Raw genomic sequence first — 25,498 nt, 5'->3', positions numbered from 1 at the left:
CCAGATGTTGATGTACATCTACCAAAGGCGGATCTTGATGTTAAAGGCCCTAAGGTTGATATCAAAAGCCCAGATATTGACCTTGAAGGACCAGAAGGGAAAATCAAAGGTCCTAAATTTAAAATGCCAAATATATCTGGTCCAAAGATCTCCATGCCTGATATGGACTTTAATCTCAAAGGTCCAAAATTAAAGGGGGATATGGATATCACAGTTCCCAAGGTTGAGGGTGACATTAATGCCCCGAAACTGGACATTGAAGGTCCAGATTTGAAAGTAGAAGGACCTGGGGGAGGCTTCAAGATGCCAAAAGTCACAATGCCATCATTTGGTTTTAAAGGTCCAAAAGTTGAGGGCCCAGATGTTGATGTACATCTAACAAAGGCAGATATTGATGTTAAAGGCCCTAAGGTTGATATCAAAAGCCCAGATATTGACCTTGAAGGACCAGAAGGGAAAATCAAAGGTCCTAAATTTAAAATGCCAAATATATCTGGTCCAAAGATCTCAATGCCTGATATGGACTTTAATCTCAAAGGTCCAAAATTAAAGGGGGATATGGATATCACAGTTCCCAAGGTTGAGGGTGACATTATTGCCCCGAAACTGGACATTGAAGGTCCAGATTTGAAAGTAGAAGGACCTGGGGGAGGCTTCAAGATGCCAAAAGTCACAATGCCATCATTTGGTTTTAAAGGTCCAAAAGTTGAGGGCCCAGATGTTGATGTACATCTAACAAAGGCAGATATTGATGTTAAAGGCCCTAAGGTTGATATCAAAAGCCCAGATATTGACTTTGAAGGACCAGAAGGGAAAATCAAAGGATCAAAATTTAAAATGCCAAATATATCTGGTCCAAAGATCTCAATGCCTGATATGGACTTTAATATCAAAGGTCCAAAATTAAAGGGGGATGTAGATATCACAGTACCCAAGGTTGAAGGTGACATTAAAGTTTCAAAAGTAGATATTGAAGGCCCAGATGTGGATATTGAAGGACCAGAGAGTGGTTGGAACATGCCAAAAATCAAAATGCCATCATTTGGGCAGAAAGGGCCTGAAATTGATGTAAATCTACAAAAGTCAGATATTGATGTCAAAGCTCCCAAGATTGATATCCAAAGCACAGACATTGACATTGATGGGCCAGAAGGCAAAATCAAAGGTCCCAAATTCAAAATGCCAACTATATCTGGTCCGAAGATCTCAATGCCTGATATGGACTTTAACCTTAAAGGCCCTAAAGTCAAGGGGGATGGCAACATGTCAGCTCCTAAGTTTGGCTGTGAAGTAACCGCTCCCGATGTTGAACTAAAAGGACCGGCTATAGATATTAAAGACCCTAAGTTTGGTATCACTGGAACCAGTCTTGAAAGCCCTGATGTAGACATCAATTTGAAGGGGAAGAAAGGTAAAATAAAAATTCCTAAGGCAAAAGGGAAGATGAAAACTGACAGTGTTGAGTTTTCAGCAGACTCATCTGATTTGCATCCCAAAGGACCTAAAGTTAAGAAGCCATTGTTTGGAAAGTTACATTTTCCTGATGTGGAGTTTGACATTAAATCCCCTAAAGTTAAAGGTGGTGTTTCAGCAGATATAGCAGGTGTTGATAGTCACTCACCGAGTGTTAGTTTGGAAGGCCCAGATGTCAAAGCTAAAAAATCCAAAATCAAAATGCCAAAGTTCTCGGGTTCCAAGGACAAATCTGCTGATGTTGACATCAATGTTCCAAAGCTACAATCACCTGAAATGAGTATGAATGTGGGTGTATCTGATGCTAATTTAGAAGGGCAAGGCATAAACGTTAAGGGCAGTTTGATGAACCCTCAGGTAAAAGGGACTATTGGAGGTAGAGTAAAGGGGAATACAGATGCAGAAGGATTTCACAGTGAAGAGATGAATTTGCCAACTGCAAAGCTTAATGTACCTAAAGTAAGTTCTTCAGAAGAGACAACAGGAGAAAAAGGCATGCATACAAATGTTTCAGTATCAAGTGCAATAGAATACACTGAGGGTACTGTAACATTTCCTAAAATAAAAGTGCCAAAATTTGGAATAGCTTTGCCTCAAGCAGAAGGAAGGGAGATGGGTGTGGATGTAGGGTCAGAAGAATTAACTGCTAGTGGTAATGTTAGCTCAAGTCTGGAGGTGCAGTGCCCAGATTTAAAAGGCAGTGGTGGGAAAGTAAAAGTCAAAAAGCCACGATTCTTTGGAAAGTCTAAAGCTAAGGGTGGAAGTGCAGCTGATCTTACTTTTCAGGGACCTGAAGTTGAAAGTACAATTGAGGGGGGTGTAAAAGTATCTAAAGGATTAAGTGCAAGTTCTGGGGAACTCATAGGTGGAAAGATGGTAGAGGGGAGTTCTGGTTTAAAAATTTCACCCAAGAGTAAATCTGCTTCACTTGATCTTTACAAGAAATCAAGGCATCGTTCTTCATCACTTAGTGATGAAGGAGAACTTGCTTCCCCCGCTTCTGTTGAAGGGCAGTTACAGGCAGAAGGTGGTACCATTTCGATGGATATTGGTGGGGCTAAAGTTAAAGGCAAAAAAGGAGGGCTGAAGTTTGGAACATTTGGTGGGTTCGGCTCAAAATCCAAGGGTTCATATGAAGTGACACTTGGAGAAGGTAGTGAAACAAGGATTGAAGGGGCTGGAGGAGTTGCATCTCCTTCCAAGAAGTCTAGAGTATCCTCAACATCTAGCAGTGATAGTGTATCAAAGGGTGGTTTTCGCTTACCAAGGCTTGAAATTGCTGTTTCCCCCAAGAAATAGTATGTTATGATATGATTGGAAGGCACTAATGATTTGCCATTCTATATGCTATGAGCTTACACACACTCTAATGCTTTATATTAGACATCATCTTTGTAAGACTCATCTAACTACAGTGCACTGTCGAAAAATGTATACATTTTGTTCAATTTCCTTATAGCATTCCAAATAATAGTCCTTTTATTTTGCTGGGGAACATGTCGTGCCTTTTAACTGTAAATAAGAGAAATCTGTATTGTAATTTTCATTATCATTTGTAAATAGAAAAATAATTGTCTACCATCACATTATCATCTTAATTTTCTATTTTCAATGTTGAAATGGCATATGTGCATCTGATTTTAACACTTTTTTTTTTATTATTATTTTTTTTTGTGATATGATTATATTTTTGTATTTGCTAATCTTTAGGGGAACTGGTTAAGCAAGCATTTGTCATAAATATTATCTGTATTGTTATTTTACTGTTCACAGGTTGTATGTGCCTTTCATATACAGTTTCATCAAAACAAACAAACCCAGAACGTTTAATATAAGAGAGATTTATAATTTTAAAATTCTCTGTATTATACTTAAAATTGAATTTTTTAAAGTGACAGTTCATCTAAAAGACATTTTATATTTTAGACCTGTAAAAATGTAAATAAAGTGCTGATACATTCTAATACATTTGAGGAATTTTCCTTTTTAGCACCAAAAAAAACCCCTAACTCAATTTGCTTATATCATTATGCAGTCTATACAAACGTATAGAGAATTTGTATCTGATGAGACTGTGAATTTGCACAAATCATGAAACCAATAACAGCTTGTCGGTCATTACACCACCACTGCCCACCCCCACTAAAGCTCTCTCAAGCTCTCATTTGACCTAGTGAATGGCTGTGATGGAATTTGTTAATTTTTTATTCCCTGTCATTTGCAAATCCAAATAAAGTATTCAGTTATCAGTGTGTGCATATGTTTTGAGTATATATAAAATTTTTTTTACCATATACCATACTCATCTTAAAAACAGCCAACATGCAAACATTGCTTATAAAATGTTACGTAAGCCAAGGAAACAGGAAATGATGCTATGTTTCCTGATTGCTCCGACTCAACCAATAAGAACAATGTGGAAGAACAAACTTTGCACGGGGAAGAAAAAGCTTTCTAGTCTGTGATTCTACTGAGGGATATAAAGAGCACATGCATACTTTAAGTAAAGAAATATTTTATTAGTTAGACATGTATTATAAGTAAAAGGCACAAGCTACTTCCTGACAGATTACTTTCTTGTTACATTTGAAAGGTAAGACCATTTTTACTAGTATCCTAGTGTGTAATATTATTTGACATCAGTGTAAGTGCAAAACCTCAGAGATGTATATAATTTGCGTTCTTATTACTACCAACAATTAGTAATGTAAAACTATCTAAATAATTAAGATAGTTTTATCCATGATTTTTTTTACAATTAGTTTATTCTGGAAAACAATATAAAGTGTTCTGGAAATACAGGCAGTAATCAAATGGTGCTTTTCTTGGTTGTAGTGCAGCAGTAACAAAAACTAATAGCATATACAGATTTTACCTTTGTTTATATATTATTTATTAATTTTTAACATCCAGATTATATTACTGATATGCTTTACACTGATTTATTGCTGCTGTTCATGAGTGTATATATTAACTTTTGACAAAATATGGAAAATACATAGATAGCTAGTATAATGCAATGAATAGTGGATAGAATATTACAAATCATAAAAAAAATACCTAAATAGATTTAATTAAATATACATTTTATTCATTAAATTAAAAGAGGGAATGCATACATGAAATGCTTAAAACAGAACATTTATTTATTTGAAGCACTGGTGTACTGTATATGAAATAAACACATTTTTTCTTGTCACTTTCTTTTTTTACTACACCCTCAGAACGTAAATTATGCTGCATGATAAACAAACAAACTATAATTTACAATGCAATAAAACAACAAAACAAGTGTATAAAGTTGATTTTTTTAGACAAAGATTCTCAGTAAACTTAAATAAATTAATAATTTCCTAACAAAGAAAAAAAGTTTTGCACCATATTGTAGGTATATAAAAGCATATTATTCTTGCAAGGCAATGCAAAAAATGAATTGAATTCTAGTCAGAAAGATTCAGCAGTGGTGGACAATAATTAAGTTAATGTAAATAATTACTGTACTTGCGTAGCTTTTTCGCATATCTTTATTGAAGTATTTTCATTTGGGGAGAATTTTAACTTTTCAAAGTCACATTTTAAAGTCAAATAGTATCTTACTTTTTACTCGACTACATTTTGCCAAATCTGCTTGGTGGTATCGATGAACAAGTTCATTGTCAGTTCAACAGCAATCATAACATTGTGAGAGTAATAAATTATGGTATGAACTCCTGACACCAGTGGGCAATTTTTTTTTTTTTTTGAAATCATGATAATAAGGGGTAGACCTGGAGGAGGATCTGGACAAAGAAGACGGGGACCAAAATTATCAGTTATTATTATATTAATATTGCCCACATCAGAAGAAACATCAATGGCTTTTGTTTGTATACAGGCATGAGGAAGATGGCGGATTCTTCTTTTACTGAGGTAATATATCAAGTGTATGTCTACTTTAACTCAAGTACTAGGTTTGTGTACTTCGTCCCACTGAGATTCAGTCAATATTCACATCAAATCAGAATCAGAATTAGGTTTATTGGCCAAGTGTGTTGACACACACAAGGAATTTGGTTTCAGCTGTTTTATGTTTGTTTTTTTGTTTTAGATATAAATAAAACCTATACATGACAAAACAGACAAGACAAGACAGACAATGTGAGACAGTATAGATAGTGTGGGTAATAAATCTGTAGATTTATTATATAAATAAATAAATAGATCTGTAATGTAATGTAATGTTAATGAACAGAGGGATTTGAGGTCTGTGATTGTGGCATGGTTTTACCAGCTTAATTTTTTGTATTACTATATCATTCCTGGAAGACATAAACACTATTGAGACCAAAGGCGTCTTAATTTAACAGATTCACAGAAACGGAATAATTGTCACTTAGTGGAAGATGGTAGCTCAGTGGTTAAGGTTACTCATGGTTACCGGCTGGAAGAGAAGGGCCCTTAGCCCTCTGTGCTCCAGGTGCTCTGTAACATGGCTGACCCTGCTCTCTGACCCCAGCTTCCTAACATCGCTGGAATTTGCAAAGAAAGTGCTGTGAAGTACATATGACAAGTATAAAGCACGTTTTATAGCACCTTTCTAGTCTGTTCTCTTTAGCTGTCCAGTATCAGGGAATATTTTCTCATGATAGCCTCATTCTTGATAACTTTAAGGTTTGATTTCTTGGACTCTGAGATTTCTTTCACATCTGAGATTGTTTTCCACCTACCATAGTTGTAAAGAGTTTATATATATACATATAAGCCACACTATCACCCTGGTGAAAAAAAATATTTTAAACACTTCACCACATGCAATGTAAAGATATGTATTTTTTTTTTATTAATATTTTATCTGTTTCATCTGCAAAGACTAGCCAACATATATTCTGCTTTGTTCCAAAATTCACCTTATCTTATTCATGAGCTCAGCAAGGATGTATGTCTCAGCCCATGTAAATTTCAATATTTAATCAAAGTAGTGATGAACACAGCCTCTGGCATTGCATTGCTTTAAAGCTACACATCACAATTTGTCTCTTATGCAGTATGGACTTTTTTTTTACAATACATTTAAGGGGCTTATGTTGAGAAAGGTATCATTTGACATCTGCATTTCATGTTTGAGGTTTACAGAATGATCATATTTTTGTGGATGGTTTCTTGCAATGAGAGATTGAGCTTATGTCCTATGGGACCTCATCAGATGAAAAGACTGTACTGTGCGCGTGTGTGTGTGTGTGTGTGTGTGTGTGTGTGTAAGAGAGAGAGAGAGAGAGAGAGGGGGGGGGGGGGACAAGTGTACGTGTGCATGTGTGTGAGCATAAAATAGACCTGCAGAGTGCAAGCTGGAGGAAGAGAGGATTGTTTGTGGAGGATGATAGTGCTGCTGCCTCTCCTTCCCATGCTACATAATTCACTAGGATCTGACCTCTGTGTTCTGTCATTTTGGTACTATCTCTGTTCAACGTCATTAGCTGTTGGAAACTGGGCTGAGCTTTTGGAAGTGCATTTCATTTTGGTGATTTTTTTCTGTCTGTTCATGGGTGTATGCAGAAAGGCACAGAACAGCAGAGGAGAGCGAAAGAAAGGGATAGACAGAGAGTCTATCATGCTTGTGCTATAACTGAACAGCAGGAGCATCAGACAGAGTTGGAAGGGGGGTCTCAGACAATAGCTGCAGACACTGTTCGCTCACCGACCACAACGAGCAACAAAAGACAAAAGAAGAAGGAGAATCTTCTGAATGCAAGACTCAATTTCTTTGGCTACTGATTGTCAGGATTACATGAGCCACTGCCACCATATTGGGGACATACAGGATGTCTGTGTCAGGAAAGAAGGAGTTTGATGTAAAACAGATCCTTAGACTTCGCTGGCGTTGGTTCAGTCATTCCTCTCAAACATCAGCAGGAAATGGGGGGTACATTCATCAAGAGGGATACGAGCATGGTGGCACACCACTCCAAAGCCGTCTAAAGAGTCACTCCCGGGATAGAGGAGGACTTCGTAAGAGCAACAGCCCAGTGCACAGCATTTTGTCTCCCACCCCTGGCTCAACACCTGTCTATGTCAGGCCAGGCAGTCAATCATGGCACCAGCAGAACATTATCCAGCACCTTCAGGGCAGTGAAGAGTCTTCAAAAAACAGTCCTCTGTCTTGTGCCAGGAAAGAGAATGGGCAGATCAGTCAGGAGAATTTGAAGAGCAACCCAGAGGAGAACCCTGAGGAGGAAGCCATTGACAGGTAAAAAGAAAGAAAAATAAGAAAACCGAACAGAAATAGAAACTGAGAGGCTGACCTGTGAAGATATGCCTGCAGCAACACAGAGGAATCACTTATGTTACACCTGGAGACACTTTTCTTTGTATTAATTGCATTATGTAATTAATTAGTATACTGGCAAAGTTGAATGGCAGAGCTTATGTTTAGGCACTGGCCAGATTTACAGTAAGCTGCCAGACATGAGTTGTTTAACCATCATTATGTAGGGTATGTATACTGTATTTGACCGGGCATGTAAGTCAAGCTTATTAGGCCAGTCCCAGAAACTCAATAATTACAGGGTTTGTTTTATTGTCATTAGCTGTGGTTTCTACTTGCCATTGCTTATTTGTAGGATCCTCAGTCGATATCTTTTTTCAATCAACTTCACCATGCAGCTGTCACCACAGTTCACCTGGGGATAGTTTATTCGCATTGCACATTGGGTGCAGAAACATAGCTCTTTGAAATATCTAAATGATAAATTATTCATTAGGCCGACATCTTGCTGGCAACAGCTGAGGCAACTTAGGCGTTTGGTTTTATTACACATATATCGCACATATTGAAAGATACAGCAATATATGCAAATTGTTGTTTTTTTTTTTTTTGCCATTTTGTATTTTATATGTATGTAGTTTCATACTTCTATGTATACTAATGCCTTTATTCTCAGAGATGTAAATGTTACAGCAAAAATGCTAGTACATTAGATAGCATGGAAGCAATTGTTATAAAACTCGGATAGACATAATGAATCAGCTGCAATTAATTTAAACAAATCAATAATTTCTTATTTATTATTTGCATACCTTCACATCAAAGAGCAATGCTTATTTATTAATTATATATCTATTTTCATGCTAAGCAAATCTTGTTTAATGACACCTTAGTGTATGACAAGGTGCAAAGCAATTTTCTGTGAAAATGAAGTGGCGTCATTAAACTGCTATATAATGGGATATAACCGCAGACCAATGGGTCCTTTTTTAAATCTTATTTAAGAGGAAGCACTTTAAAATGCATCATTCAACAAGCGATTTATACAAGTGGTACAACAACAAAGTTGCTTCTGACCATTAAAAATTTTCCTCCAAACATATACTCTTTGGCACACCTAAATAATAACATATATTTAAGATATAAGATAAGATATAAGATAAGATAGTAACTTTTTTGTTAATTGTATTAACACAAAAGTCTCTAAAAGAGGTAATAGCAATCAATTACAGTGAATTTTTGGAACGAGTAAAAATTGAATGAGACACTCATTTGTTTTTTATATTTGTGTGCAAGAAAATGGCCTAAGTGACTCCTATGGTTTGACCCTTTAAAAGCACATGCCAATTACTACAGTGGCCTGAAAGCCTACATAGTGTTAATGGCTTTCACAGCTGATTGATATTGCTTGTGAGCCTTACTGCAGGAAATGCCATTACATCACTTTTATTAACATAGACTTTGGGATTACTTTGGACATGCAAAGATGCTGAAAAATCTTCTTAATATTACAATATTTTTTCAGAAATTATATAAGTATTGTTTTCATATACAAAACACATAACAGTATATGTAGTATATATTGCACTAGACATTTTTCACATGGCACTAGTAAATCAAGATAAACAAATGCTATTTAACATCTCTAGCATACATAGACAGCTATGCACCAGGGAGTATGATTTCTATAGGTCCATCAGGTGATGCACAGGCAGAAAATATGGTACTGAAAGTGTACCAAAATAAGAAAGCTGCATTTATTATTCTCTCATGCCATTAGTTACTCAAATGTGGAGGCTAATTTTGAAGGTGGCTTAAGTGTATTAATAAATCCTCCTTTTGGCTGTAAATAAGTCTGCCACATTCTTTAAGAATACAGGAGAACAAATCTTGACATTAAGACAGTTTTGTTGCTGTGAGTTCTTTGCTTTACACCGCATATCCCAGGCAGTCTTGAGACAGATTATACCCAGTCTGTCAAAATTAGTATTGCTCAGTATAGTATACTGGTTTATTCTATCACTAACATCGGTTCTAAATTTAAAGAACTTGGTAGGGACATTGTAATAATTACTTTGTTAAATAATATAATCTGCCTCATATGTATTAAAGTGCTGGCAAATTACAATATAGGATATAGTTGATCTTCTCATATAAAACTAGCTTGTTCAAGACCTGATCCTCATGAATTTTTCAGCATGAGCTCCGCACACTGTCAGAGACAAAGGGAAAAGGGTTCACGCAATGTATGCTAATACAACAGCAGCAAGAAGGAGAGTTATTTTTTATTGAAGAGGCAAAAATGTGTAGATAGCGGATGTTTAACTTCAACTATATCTCGTCACAGATGACCACTTAGATTCACAATCAGTGTGCAGTTATCCTGAATGACTCTATCCTAAATGAGACTATACATAATCTTTAGATATTTTATATACATATTACATCTTTGCTTAGCAGATGTAGTCTTGACTGATTCACTATGATTTGCTCTGCCGGCTGGGTTTTTTCATTAAATTTTACATCATAAACAGGAGTTGCATAATTTGTCATAATTCATCATGCTAGTCTCAGTCAGAGACATAATATATTTTCATTTACAGTCATTCTAATAAAATTGTCTCTCACTCTCTCTCAAAATGGCCTAATTATACCTTAAGGGTGGACCTTCTAAAAGCACCGCTTAGCGGGGCAGAGATGAACTGGGAATTGTTTTCCAGCTGTGTCATATCCTGTTTATGGTTGGAGTCTCACAGGAAAGGACAAAAGCATCTGTCTTTCCTTGTTTTGATGTGACAAGCCAGAGATCATACTGGCATCATCTCTGTGGTTTCCTCCTTTACCAGTTTCCCATTACCCAAGCATGCATATGTATAGCGCATCCCATAATGGTTCAGTTTAACATTATATATTGAAGAATATTAATACACATGACAATTTCCTGAGATCTGTAAATATATGTATATACATTTTGTACATAATCTTTTTACATATGGCATCTTTATACAAATTCACTAGAACAAATATTCACCCCAGTAAGACATACACACTGTAGTTCACATAGACCTATGGGTTTCTCAATCACATCTGTTGTGTGTGTTGTCATTTGTTTCATTGAACTGTCAGGCTGACAGAATGTTAGCTTGCAACAGTGCCAAAGGAACTACAGTAACTACAATATATTGCACTGTGCAAACACAATTCCAGCTAAAGATTGTTTATGAAATCATAGCTCAATCAAATATGACAATTTTCGTAGCATTCCTTTCTCTGTTCAAACAGTAAATGCAGTCTATACAGTTTATACATAGAAGCACTGGCTCAGTGGTTAAGGCATTAGATTGTTAGATAGTGTTTATGATGACACAAGCTGTTACTGCTTTGCTGAAGGCTTTCTCCTGTTAGTCACTTGAGATAAAAAATTATCTACCAAATACATGTAAAACATCTAAAAACAAAAAAAAACTTTCATGTGTAACCTAAGGCCCATAATATGTACCTGTTCTTTTGGAATAATTTGACTAATCTGTATAATATTAACTCAGTTATAGACTCAGGTCTATAAGTAAATTGGAATTTTACATAAAAGAGACCACAAACCTAAAGGGATTTTTTTGTTCTCTAGATGAAATGGAATGTTCTATGGTTTTGTAGCTCAAAGGACAAAGAACAGGTGGAATTGGAATAAGTGTGACATGCTCCCTGGAGCAGAACAGTAGATAGAAGAACCACACAAACAAGGAACATCACATAAGGAGTCTACAAGTAAGGGAGGTTTACAAGAAAATAATATAGCCTGTATAAGGGTGACACTGGTGTAACATTTCCTGGCGAGCAAGGCAAAATGCAACAAGAAATATAGCTAACGTTAATGAGACAGAGGGAGTCAGCGATGTAAACATGACTGAGAACAAAGACATTCCTGAATACCTGATCATCATCATCTTTGCTCTGCTTGTGTTCTCTATAGTTAAGTTCAGCCTGAATACATTTGTTAGATAGTAAAATGTGAAATTCTTGGTAATTTGGTAATTGAGTTACCAGCATGTCACTAAAGTGGGTAGTAGAAATGGCAACTCTTTACTTAGGTACATGTCAAAGCCCATACTAATTTACTTTAACTTGAGTGGAAAAGGTTTAGTCAGTACTTCAACTTTTACCAGAGTCTTTTAAAACATAAGTATCTTTACTTCTACTTGAGTGAAGGATGTGTGTACTTTTGCCATCTCTGCCCTATGCTGCTCTTGTATATTCTTGGATTTTTCCCTACCTCGCTAAAAACACAGCATATCTAAATTGCCCCTAAGATGGGCGTATTTGTATCTGTTTCTGTTTAGCACTCAAAATATTAATATATTTCATATTCTGATCTAAACAAGAGGAAGCCATGGAGCAGTAATTTTTATTCACCAATTTTACAAAAAAAATATCATTGTGTCACATTAGTTACCTTTTAAGTTCTGTAAATGAGGTTGCCAGGATCTGAATATAATATCTGCATAATGTATATCTCTACAGCAAACACCAAAAAATATTCCTTCTGGATGCATTTGCAGCTCAGGCTGCATAATGTTTCTATAATCAGTTCCAACCCCTTGTGTGCATGGTATCGTGTGTATCACCCAGTGAATTCCCACCTCACAACGAGTGTCCTAGGGACAAGCTCTGGATTTGTCATGACTCTAATTAGGATAAACAAAAAGATTTTCTCTACAACTAACCAACTCATTACTCATCATTTGCTGTACATTAAATTATGTTTTAATTTCATTTAGTTATTTTAAGGTTACATGTTACCTGATTTTTAAGGCAAAATTAAAGGTTTGAGTCAGCAGGTGTTAGTTTGAATGATCCCTCAATTACCTCTCAGTTACCTTAGTAAATAATGACAATATCATCAAATAGGAGCAGTTAGTCATATGTGATTTCTGAGTTTCAATTCAAGTACAGATTCATATTGTATTTATAAAGTCTTTACACCTACAACATCAATGTCCATGTTAAATAAAGTAAAATATAGTAGGAGATGTGTACAGCATACTGAAATCAGACTATGATGCCTCCGTAGCCACAATTGTAATTTAAAATGTTTATTTGAACAAATACAGACACTCAAACTGGGCAATTATTATGTAAAAGGATGGAGATGAGAAAACTGAGTATTACTGTTTTTTGCCTGAAATACGTCTGTGCATTATGAATAATCATATCAGTAAGATGTGACTGCAGTGAAAATTGCAAGGAGTAATCTAAACAAAAGGCCATGAAGCATGAAATGTTAGTGGATAAAAGAAATCTGAATAAAATTGTTCTTGTTAAAAAGTAATATGAGTAGTGGTCTGTTTTAAATGTATGCTGGGTTTAAATGTATGTCACTTTTTTCCCTTTGGTTATTGTTGCATAAGTATTCCTATGCTATCCTTCACAGTTAACACAAAAAAATGCAAAAATGCAAAATATGGACACTATATACAGCATAAACATTCCAACACAGCGGTGTGTAAAACCTTTATTATTCTATTGCAGTAAACCCATTTCTCCTGCAGTGCAGCTGCAACACAAATTATTGATGCATCAGGACTTCTTGTCATTTGAATTTAATATGCTAATCACAGGCAATAAATCCTGCTGAACTCATGGCTCCATGTTAAATCAGATTAGAAATTTTTCCACATGTCCATTAGCCTCAAACTAATTGGTAGCTGCCAATAATAGGCAGTTGCTGAGACTGTAATATCAGAGAGAGACATAGTATGTACATGAATTAAGGAATTAAGGAATCTGACTTCATATTAGTTATTGAGTATATGAGAAACTTAAAATCCATATTTATTTTGATTGTGTATCTATTTCAGCCATTGTAATATTTTTCTAATTTGTACAATTCCACCAGTTAGACGAATACAAAATTTATACAGACGATATATATATATATATATATATATATATATATATATATATATATATATATATATATATATATATATATATATATATATATATATATATATAAAGCATACTAGGAGTACAGAATAGGTTTTAATAAAAAAAATAAAATAAAAAAAAAATAAAATAATAATGCAATGATCTACCTTAGTGACAGACAAGACTCAGTAGATGGATACCTTAAAAAATCCTTTTATCTTTTTACCCATATGGGGTTTTGCCTGAGGTTGTTTTCAAAATGTACACAAAATGTAGACATAGTCTACTCACCACCAGTAAAATCTCTTTTGCTTCTCATATTGAGTAAAATGTTATTAGTTATATATATATATATATATATATATATATATATATATATATATATATATATATATATATATATATATATATATATATATATATATATATATATATATATAACAGTTGTGTTATATTCCCAAATTTAAATGCAATCATTCAGTTTGGTGGTGACAGGACTGTAGTGTTGTTGTGTGCATTTTAGATAATTGGCATCTTCTTAAAAACAGCAGGATCAGTACACTTATATATCACCCTCAGATTTATCACAGGATTAATAGTTTTTTTTTTTATGTATGTATAGGCAGACAGAAAAAAAAAAACCCACACACAAACAATAAATTAATTGCATAGAAGCAGCAGACCCTTATGCATAATTTACAATTTTTCACTTTTATACAAAATTCTACATTTGAGTTTGAGTTTTCTGACTTCAGAAAAAAGGAATCAGATTTACAGCAAAGATACATTGGAATAATTTTTCCTCCAAGGCAGAAATTATGGTTATATGACATTTGCTTTATGACAAGTGGGATTCATAAATAGCTAGGATGTATGCTGAGACAATAAGTTATTTTATTACTACAGCAGAGGCTGTTTTAATGTTGTCTTAGGCATTAAGGAAACCTCAATGGTTTCTATAGCTCAATACAGTCATAATGCAGTACTATGAAACATTGTAAACAATATCCAAGGAGAAGTTTGTGTAAGATCAGAAATAATGTGCATACTCTATACATTTAACATTGTCGATCGTAGATAATTTTTTATTGTGGGTAATCCTAATTAACCAGCTATTCAAAGCAAAACATTAATTTCTACAACATTAAACAATAAAATAAAATAAAATAAAATATAATAAAATAAAATAAATAACAAATGTTGTGCCATATTTTGGCATTTTATGGCAGCATTCAATACACTTTCCTCAAACAAGGTGAAATCTTTTTTTTTTAGCCCATACTGACTGACGAAAGAAAATGATAAATGCTCCCAGGAACAAAAAGCTTTCTTTGAATGCTAATGAATATAATTATTTCTACAAAATGCTGTCTGATGTGAATGAAAATAATTCTTTGAACATAAATCCTAGGGATTCCATAAATACAGATTCTGTATTAAATGGAGCTTGAGCCTTTCTGTACACAACACATCTTACATTGAAGCACAGCAGGAAAATGATTTGGAGGAAAATGCACCCAGTCAAGCTGCCTGGGTGATAAAGATTTTCTGTAACACATTGCTGTGAGGTGCTGAAGATACATTTAATCCTCTTATAAAAGTAACCTATGTCCCAACATTTTTCAGTTCTCAATTTTTACTTTTCTTTTGAAACTTGCAATTTGTCTTTTAGGCAAGATTCTATATTAAGTTCAACTATTCATAATCATATACCAATAAATTTATTTAAAACACTTTACTTACAGAAACTAACATTAAATAAATTCTGTTTTCATTTCCCATATGTGGATAATTACTTGTAAGAATTCTGAATGCTCTAACAAATAATCTATGTATTTTTTTAAAGTAAATTATAAATGTACTTAATTAATAAATTGCTTAATTATAAACTGGACAGAAGCATTTTTTTTTTTTTTTTTTTGAGGCTTTATATCAGTATGGGGTTAAATACAGTATGTGACTAAAATGTCAGTGGCAACTTCTAAAGGCTGGGAGAATTCTATGTGTAAAGATGAAGACTGCACTGGAAAGGTATTATAAAGAGATACAATGGTTTAACTATGGTTAGAGCAAGGCTAGACTTATTACTACTGCCATAGTGTGCTTTTTCTACATTACATTACTACCATATTATGCCTTTTCTAAACTACATTAATTCCATAGCCTGCATTTCTGGCACTAAATTGCTGCCATAGTGTGCCTTTTCTACACTGAATTACTGCTTTAATGTGCCTATTCTATTTTAAATTAATGCCATAGTGTGCCTTTTCTTCATTATATGAATGCCATTTTGTTCCTTTTCTATTCTAAATTACTGCAATAGTGTACCTTTTCTACTGTAAATTACTGCCAAACTGTGCTTTTTCTTTGTACGTTTTCAATGCCAAATAAATTCCAAATTGTATATATTCTACACCAAATCAATGATACAGTGTGCCTTTTCTATTCTAAATTACTGACATATTATGCCTTTTCTACACTAAATAACATTTCTAGTGTGACTTTTCTAATCTTAATGCCATAGTGTGCATTTTCTGTTCCGAATCAATGCCATAGTGTAAATAGTGTATCTACATTAAAACCAGTTTGCTTTTTCTGCTTCAAAATACTGCTATATTGTACCTTTTTACAAAAAGGTAATGCCATAGTGTGCTTTTCTACTCTAAATTACTGCCATACTGTGCCTTTTCTACACAAAGTTAATGCCATAGTGTTTTTTCTTTTCCAAAATTACTTCTATATTGTGCCTTTTGTACTTACATTCCTATCATAGTTAATGCCATGGTTTGCCTTTACTTTCAAAATACAATGCTATACGCATATAAAATGCCAAATACAGTACATACTACTGTAGTTTTGCTGAATATGCTGTGATGCCACAAATTAGCATTTGGCCACACACCAATGGAACATTAACATTTTGTTGTATGTTGACCTGATACACTTAAGAGCAGATATGTTATGGGTCTAATATTACCTGTAAAATGGTGTATTTAATTAACGCTTACTTGCTAGTAGGAGAAATATTGTTTGTTTTTTTAATCACTGTGCTTTCTGAACAAATCATATGGAGAACTATTTAGCATTGATCATTAACTAATATCCAATTCTTTGTGCTGTTGAATCAATAAAAATTTTGTGATATAAAGTTATATGAAGGTACAATATTTGCAGTAATATACAGTACAGTATATTAACTAGAACTTCAAAAATATATGAAAAAAATATCCAGTCTAAAATTTCATACTAGTCTTTTACTCAATAGGAAAAACTATTGTGTGCTTGAAATACATGTTTAATATGTTTATTCAACATTGTTAACCAAACCAGATGCATTTTTGTTCCAATGGCATGCATTGTCCTTCATAGGCCTAGGGGGAACATAAATGTTTCCTGTAAATTTATGGCCTCTGAGAGAGTAATACAAAAGCAATTGTGTTACCAGATAGTGGGAGACATAAAAAAAAGTCCTTTTTGCATTCCTTGAAGTTGGCAATAAAGTAATGTATCTTTCATGTTTACAACCACCACCTTGTACCACCTCATTTTTAATTTAGGAAACAGCATTATGCTAGAGAAAAGATAGCAGAAGGACAATAAATTACCAATATATTTAATGGCTGTTTAAAAAAACGGTTAAATGCATATTAAGTTATGTAAGAAAGGCATGCATAACAAGATGTTTCAGCATGGGAGAAATCTTGATGTCACTCATGACTGATGTGTTATATATGTGATATAACACAATTTTTTACAAAATCTATACAGCTGTAATTGTACTTTAAACCTTCAAATGCCCTCAGTATAAGCAGCAACAATAAGCCTTAAAATGTTAATGACTTAGGGGACCCTGGATGTGTAGTAAACCATGTATGCAAATCATGCACACGGTCTCAATTGAACAGAGCAGCAAAAGAATTACATTTAGTCTAAGCAGTTTTTATATGTTTCTTCGTACCTAAGCGAATGTTATAGGTTCCCCTTTTAATTGAGGTAAAAGGGGAATTGCCAATATGAAATAATTATATGTTTGGGCAAGCGGATATACCAAGTATACACAGTTTGAGGTTTTTATTTTTTCTGACTGTTCTATTCATTTGATTTGTCTGACTGTATTAATCTGCTTTGATATATGTTAGGTTCTGATCCATCCATATTGTATAAACCAGTTTGATCTGGATTTTTGTCCACAGATGTAAAATATGTGATATGCATGATGAACACTTTTCCTAACACATCCCAGTGAATAAATCTTTTCAAACTAAAAATAGAGAGAGTGTAAACTGTGTAATCAAGCTAATTTGAGCTGCAGTGTGCTTGAAAAAAAGAAAAAAGAAAAAAGAACTGAATGATGGCAATACACGTGTGCCCTTTAAAGCTAGGACACTGCTTCAAGTACCAGCTCTCGAGTTAGAGTCACAGTCACTAAGGTCATTGATTCCACAAAACAGCCTTCAGTGAGATTTACTATGTAATTATATGTTTAGTACCAGAATATAATATAGAGACCATGTTCTTATGTTTTACTGGGGTGGTTCATATATCTTTTTCGGCTAGAGTAGCAGTATATTATCGATAACACTAACACAGTGGACATAGACTAACTTTACATAACCAAATAATAATGGTGAATAACTATAAAGATTTTATTTTTATTGTTTTTTTTAATTATTTTAAAGTTTCTGTTTGACATTGATTTTGCAGTGTAAAAGTAATTTAAATAGGAAATAAGACATGATATTGCATTGAGCTATATGAAAATCCTCAGTAGTTGGATGATGTGATGCCATTATTATACTGAAGTTGACAAAATGCAGTATATTTTTAATTAAATAAGACAAAAAAAGTAAAGCAAAGTGCTTTGAATCATATCAATAACTGCATACCTTTTTAACCCATTTATGTTGATCATTGGCTATATAAGTTCCTGTTTTAATTGTTTCTATAATAGCAATATAATTTAAGAGAAAACACATAATAATACATATAATGTAAGCCTTGCATCAAGCCCTACTGTGTGAGCAGAAAGAAGGCCATACTTTGAAATAGTTAAATGTCAGTGATTTGCTCCATGAAGGGCACCAAAATAACAGTTTAGGATTGTTTGCCACGGGTCTGAAGGATTACCGAGATGCTCCACAGTAGCATGTAATCTACCGGTCTGCAGGGAGAGTAGCTCAGAATTAACATGATCACAGTTTTGGGATGAAGCCAGATGCCATACTAAGCCCCCCAAAAAATCTTTTTTTTTTTTTTATGGTAAGCTGCCCCCTTGGTATATTATGCTTCTCAATCCAGTTATTTACAGAGTTCAACTTTAATGGTATTAATTTAAAAGCATGAAGGACAAGCATGAAGAAAATAGACTTTATAGTATTAAAATACTTTTGCATTTACCTGTTTGGCACACATGGCACACTTACAACAAACCTTTGTTTTAGATATTCATTACTGATAGCTCAAGCAATAATGAATCCCCTGATATACAGAATAACTTTAACATGTGTTCACTGACACTTCCTGCAAGAAGTGAAGCTATATTTCTATATTCACTGTGTCCTCTTATGAATTGGAACTGAACCTCTGATCTTCTGCTTCTTCACAGGCTGACTTTGAGTAGTTACTCTAGGATGAGCTCCAACTGCTCAGATGAGTTTTTCCAGGCCACAAACCACGCAGAACAGACCTTCCGAAAGATGGAGACATACCTGCAGCACAAGCAGCTGTGTGATGTACTTTTGATAGCTGGTGATCACAAGATCCCTGCACACAGGTAAATACTCTTCCTGCCAAATTCCAACCCTGATGATTAAAAAAGTTGCAATACTGAATGTTACATTTGCCCAGAGCACAAAACAAACAGAACCATTATCAAAAGATGTCTACCATGCTCTTGTGCCATAGTCAGAATTAAATCTTTAAAAATCAAATTTCAACATTTGTAATTTTTTTGGGGAATAACTAGACATTAAAATTCAACCCAATCTGGATTAATTTCTTGCATAAGAGAAATGTATGCGGGCTTTAATCATCACTGCAACTTTTTACTTCTTTACATTACAAAATTCAACATTCAATTATTGTTATTTGAATACACATAGCTACTGTGTTTTGATGTAACACAATAGGAAAATGCATTTATGTACATTGATGGACTGAATGTGTCAATGGATTCAATATAGGAATTGCCAGCTCTGCATTGAGTAACCTGGTTAAACAAAAACAACAAAAAAAACCTACTTTGCAAGCTACTCTGTGATTAATATCTTAATCACATTCCGAAACAAAGAAAAGTAGAAAAGTACTTTTATGTGGATAAGTACAATGAGAAACCTGAATATTAATATAATAAGTGGTTTTGTATGTTTTATTTATTTATTTTTATTATAGACTTGTTTTAAGTGCAGTGTCTGACTACTTTGCTGCCATGTTCACCAACAATGTACGTGAGGCAAAACAAGATGAAATCAAAATGGAAGGTGTTGATCCAGAAGCACTGAGATCATTAGTTCATTTTGCATACACTGGTGAGTTATGATCATTTGGTTATAAAGTTTAAATGTGTGTTATATACTGTATATTCAGTATGGACAATGGGCATTTAAAGTGGTTGTCAATACATTCTTACAACTTATAAGCCTTTACAAGTCTACAAGTCTACAAGATAAACACAGCTTATTTTCTGTTTCTGGCTTTATTGAGTTTTGTACTCTAAGGTATAAGGTCTTTTTTTAACCTTGTGGATGTGTTCTCTTCCGTAATCTGAGTTGCCAAAAATCCTCTAAAGTTGAAAGGACTTCTGAGTTTTTCTCTTCAAATTTATAGGTGTAAATGAGCTAAAGAAAGAGACAATTGAGAGCCTATTATCTGCAGCATGCCTTTTAATGTAATGTTCATTTAATCAGGGAACAAAAGCAACGAAACTTCCTTTTCAATCACTTCCCTAATGGACAGGAGTGAAGGGTCTTCCTGCTTCACAATTCGTTGTGTTCAGATTAAAAAAGTTCTATTTTGATAAGCTTGTTTTGTCCTTTTCCCCATGCAACAATTCTAAGGTATAAGGTCTTTTTTAACCTTGTAGATGTGTTCTCTCCTATTATCTGAGTTGCCAAAAATCCTCTTAAGTTGAAAGGACTTCTGAGTTTTTCTCTTCAAATTTATAGGTGTACTTGAGCTAAAGGAAGAGACAATTGAGAGCCTATTATCTGCAGCATGTCTTCTCCAGCTCTCACAGGTTATTGAGGTCTGCTGCAACTTTCTAATGAAACAACTTCACCCATCCAACTGCTTGGGGATTCGCTCATTTGCTGATGCTCAAGGATGCATGGATCTGCTAAATGTGGCACACAAATACACCATGGTAGGACTGGCACTATGGTTTACATAACTAAATGTTTTGAAGGTTTTTAAATATATATATATATATATATATATATATATATATATATATATATATATATATATATATATATATATATATATATATATATATATATATATATATAAATAAATAAAGGACTCTTAATCATTTGAAATTAAACATTCTGTCTAGAAAAACTCAACACAAATAATAATTTATTCTCTGGGGCTTCTGGACCCACCACACACATTTGCTGCTGCCAATGTGAAAACAACTTAGGAGGATGACTGTTATCTCCTGAAGGACATCTGCACAGGCTGTTTAGACAGTGCTTCCAGGATCGTTGAGGTTAATCTAATCAGGGAACAAAAGCAACGAAACTTCCTTTTCAATCACTTCCCTAATGGACAGGGGTGAAGGGTCTTCCTGCTCCACCATCCGTTGTGTTCAGATTTAAAAAGTTCTATTTTGATAAGCTTGTTTTTGTCCTTTTCCCCATGCAACCCTGACATCCTGTTTCTTTGTGTTACACTGTCAGTGTGTCAGTAACCTAGGCACCATGCTACTCTGTGTCTCATTGAGAGATGTCATTGTCACTTAGCTGTCTCATCACAGGCAGAAAAGTGTCAATATGTTTGTTATATACACTCATGGGCAAAGAAACTAGGACAAGCCCAAAATAACAAAATATTAATTTAATGGTCGAAACAACAAATGAAACAAATAAAGTAACTTAAATTTAATTCAGTGTTTAAGGCTTGTAGATAAACTTGCTTACAGCATTTACAGCATTTACAACATTTGAACCTAGACATGTGTTGAATATTATATTGAACATTATCATATATATATATATATGTGTGTTTGTGTGTGTGTGTGTGTGTGTGTGTGTGTGTATAGTGAATTTTTCTAGTGCACTTGTTTATTTCTTACTAAATTATTCAGCAATGATTTGTTATTGAGAACAGAAAATTATTTTCTGAAGTGTACAAGAAAATTGATACAAATATTTAATAGCCAGAAGAAAAGAAAGGCCTAATTTGTAAAAAAAATAATGTATCACATTATTATGTGTACCACTTTCGATAATTTTTAATAACTTTAGTTATACTAATTTGAATTTTTTGTAGTTAATGAATCATAGAGATTAAAATGAACAAGCCAGACAAAAAGAATTAAAAATTAAAAAAATGTTACAACTTTCAGACCTTACGGTATTAATATGTTCAAATGTCTGTTCTTATTATTTTTCCTCAATAAAAATTGACAATGAATAGACAGAAGGTGGACAAAAAAATGACAAAAAATAAAATATAAACGAAAGGAATGCATCCATCTAATTTTTATTAGCTAGGCTCTAAAAGCCTATGGACAAATTTACATATGCAATTTGAACATCATAAAATATCAAGCCAATTTTCTCCATTACACATAAAAAATTCAGTGCACTATATTTGAATATATTTACAAGGCATTTGCTTTTGATTTAGACAGTAGAACTACAGTTCACCGAACATTTCTAATAAGACCACATTAATCTTTCAGGAACACTTTTTGGAAGTCATTCAAAATCAGGAATTTCTCTTACTTCCAACAACGGAAATAGTCAAGCTACTGTCCAGTGATGACATCAATGTTCCTGATGAAGAGACCATTTTCCAGGCATTGATGATGTGGTTGCGCTATGATGTGCAGCATCGGCAAAAAGATCTAGGATTATTACTCTCCTACATTCGCCTACCCCTTCTGCCACCTCAGGTTTGCTTCTGATACATCATCAAACTCTGTGACCTGTGCAACAGCATTTGATTTAATGCAGTCATTTAGTACTGAGAAAAAAGGTCATATGAAATTATTCAAAATGAAATGTTATTAAATCAACTGGGAATATCTTTTTCTTTTTTATTATTATACATATTTAGCTTTTATACATGTGGTAGCAGGACTAAAAGACATCAATATGAACTTTTATTTTGGCAACCACAACACATTCAGTGTAAACAAATATCATTGTGGATCATTTTGTGGTACAACCAATGGTCATGGCAAAATTAAAGGCTGGGGCTGATTTCTTTCTAGTCAGCATGATTATGCTGTCAATTAGTGATAGTAGTGCCAGATGTATACACAACTTATCTATATGTGGACTGTTATTATGCATTTCTCTTTGCTTTACATATCCATAACACATTATCAGTATATATACAGTTTCCCCAAAACAAACAAAAATTAAGTCCAAAAGTTCAGAACAATATGTGCATCTTGAACATCCCATTCCTTCTTTGCTGTAATAATAAAGATAATAAATATATAATATAATAAAATATATTAAAAACCCTCTTTAAGGATAGGTTTTTGCTTGATTTCGTATCGTGGCTATAGGGATTAGCTCATTCCGCCACTAGAGAATTAATGAGGTTGGGCACTGATATTGGCAAGAAGGCCTGGAGTGAAGTCAGTGTTCCAATTCATCCCAAAGGTATTGGGTAGGGTTTAGGTCAGAGCTTTGTGCAGGCCACTCCGGTTTTTCCATTCCAGCTTTGGCAAACTTTGGTCCTTTCATTGGGAACTAGAGCAATGTCATGCTGGAACTGTCCAATCAAAATACAAATGACACTAAAGGACACAAAGGTATCTAAGTTTGAGTAAAGTGATACATCTTTTCTGTTTAACATCATGAATGAAACTTGCTTTAAATAAATGTTGTACTGATAAATTACTATTAAATATTATATTTAGTACTACAGTGGAACCCGGTTATGTCGATGTCCTAGGGGGTCGCCAAAAAGCATCGAGATAACCGATGATCGAGATAAACGAAAATCAAAATAGCGGCAGTATATTAACGTGCTTGAAATTTCTTTATGTACATGATGTGCGTTAATAAATGAGAATGTGCATGCACGTGTTTTTGGAGGTTTTTTTTACACAACAGCGTTGCTGCGATTTGTTTGCTGAAGGCATGCTATAAAAATACATACAGTACATGTTTGTTAACTGTCAGGAATCCACCTGCCACGCCCCCTTCGGCACCCCCTTCGGCGTGGCAGGTGTTTTCTCGGCCGCTTTCTCTGAAGCTCCCGGCTTCAATCGCGCACATATGGTGCTCGTTTATCATCATCACCAGCTCCTATTTAAACTTCCACACTCTCACTGTCCGTTATTGGTGGTATATGTTGGTTCACGGCGGTCGTTGTTATCGCTCATGCGTATCCCGGTACGTGCCTTCCCACCGGCACTTCTACCCAGCGCGGCTTTCGCCTCCCGTTCATCGCATAACATTTAACAACAAAAGGCATATGTGCACTAACTAACAGCAGAGATTCACCAGTATACAATACAACACCTGTAGCATCTGTAAGGTTTGATTTTTCCGCCACTTTCGCGAGTTCTTCTGCGGCTGCACAGCCCTGATCGAGAAAACTGACGTTAAATGGCAAATTTTCCCTCCTTGTGCTCGAGATATCAGGGTTCGGCGACATAAAAAATGCTTAGAAAAAGCGAGAATTTGGCGGTTCCACTTCAAAAACGTCGACTTAACAGGGTTGTCGAGGTAACCGAGGGCGAGATAACCGGTTTCCACTGTACAAACTAATTTTACAAGCAGCCATTACTGTTCTTTTAAATTAATAATATGAAAAAAAAATGTTGAGGGCCTATTTAATTATATTTTTGGAAAGTTAAAAGATTTGCCATTAAACCTGTTATGCCATAGCTGCTTGCTGATTTGGAAAACAACAAGATGTTTTCCGAAGATCTGGAATGTCAAAAGCTGCTGATGGAGGCAATGAAGTACCACTTGTTGCCAGAGCGTCGGCCGATGCTACAAAGTCCAAGAACCAAACCACGCAAGTCCACTGTAGGGGCACTTTATGCAGTAGGAGGAATGGATGCATCAAAAGGTGAACAATCAGTTATAATTTACACTGTGTACTGTTAAGCACTATATACCATGTGTTGTCATGTTATACAGCTGATATTTACACATTGGCTTTTATTAAAGTGTCATATGGCATATAAACGGAAATCTTTATATTAATAATTTATATAAATGTATATATTATTATAATGCATTTATGCATCTGTAAGACTAAAAAGGTACAAAATCAAAAGTTAATTGCTGTATTACACTAAAGGTAGAAACATATGTGACATAAAATTGGTCTTGTTTTAGATTTTTACATTACAGTAATCAGAGCTTTAATATATCCTCTATAATTTTTTTTAATAAAGCTTAATTTACTTATGTTAAGGATGACATACATTTATTATTATGAAATATGATTTTGATTGGAACTTATGTTACATTTGTACATTTTTACCTTTGTTAGTCCTACAGATGCAACTTTACTAAAGAACGTAATTTATATGTTGTTAATACATAAAGTTTTTATTTTTATTTTTTTGCATGCTGTCAATAAATAACAATAGTATTTAAAACTTATAATACTTACAGTATTATACATGTTACAGTCATATACAAAAATATAATTATGAAT

General features: G+C 34.2%; 2 protein-coding genes across 4 annotated transcripts in view; both read left to right on the top strand.

The window, feature by feature from the left end:
* ahnak (AHNAK nucleoprotein) overlaps positions 1–3,727 on the top strand; it is a 36,799-nt gene extending 33,072 nt beyond the window's left edge. Inside the window, exon 13 of the mRNA XM_083561671.1 lies at positions 55–3,727. Coding sequence (XP_083417797.1) covers positions 55–2,772 — 2,718 coding nt within the window. The 3' untranslated portion in view covers positions 2,773–3,727. The remainder of the gene's footprint in view (positions 1–54) is intronic.
* Positions 3,728–3,875: 148 nt separating this feature from the next.
* The window catches only part of klhl4 (kelch-like family member 4), a 33,728-nt gene continuing 12,105 nt past the window's right edge, over positions 3,876–25,498 (top strand). Inside the window, exons 1-7 of one of the 3 annotated variants that reach the window (XM_083561586.1) lie at positions 3,876–4,066; positions 5,348–5,382; positions 19,245–19,412; positions 20,030–20,166; positions 20,803–20,999; positions 22,545–22,757; positions 24,715–24,901. In XM_083561586.1, coding sequence (XP_083417712.1) covers positions 19,270–19,412; positions 20,030–20,166; positions 20,803–20,999; positions 22,545–22,757; positions 24,715–24,901 — 877 coding nt within the window. In that variant the 5' untranslated portion in view covers positions 3,876–4,066; positions 5,348–5,382; positions 19,245–19,269. Of the gene's footprint in view, positions 4,067–5,347; positions 5,383–6,763; positions 7,697–19,244; positions 19,413–20,029; positions 20,167–20,802; positions 21,000–22,544; positions 22,758–24,714; positions 24,902–25,498 lie in introns of those variants that run through there. The other 2 variants (XM_083561585.1, XM_083561584.1) reach the window with 2 other exon arrangements.

Source organism: Silurus aristotelis (assembly GCF_946808225.1).
Source record: "Silurus aristotelis genome assembly, chromosome: 14".
In the NCBI taxonomy this organism is placed as follows: Eukaryota; Metazoa; Chordata; class Actinopteri; order Siluriformes; family Siluridae; genus Silurus; species Silurus aristotelis.
This window is presented reverse-complemented; position numbering and strand designations above follow the sequence as displayed.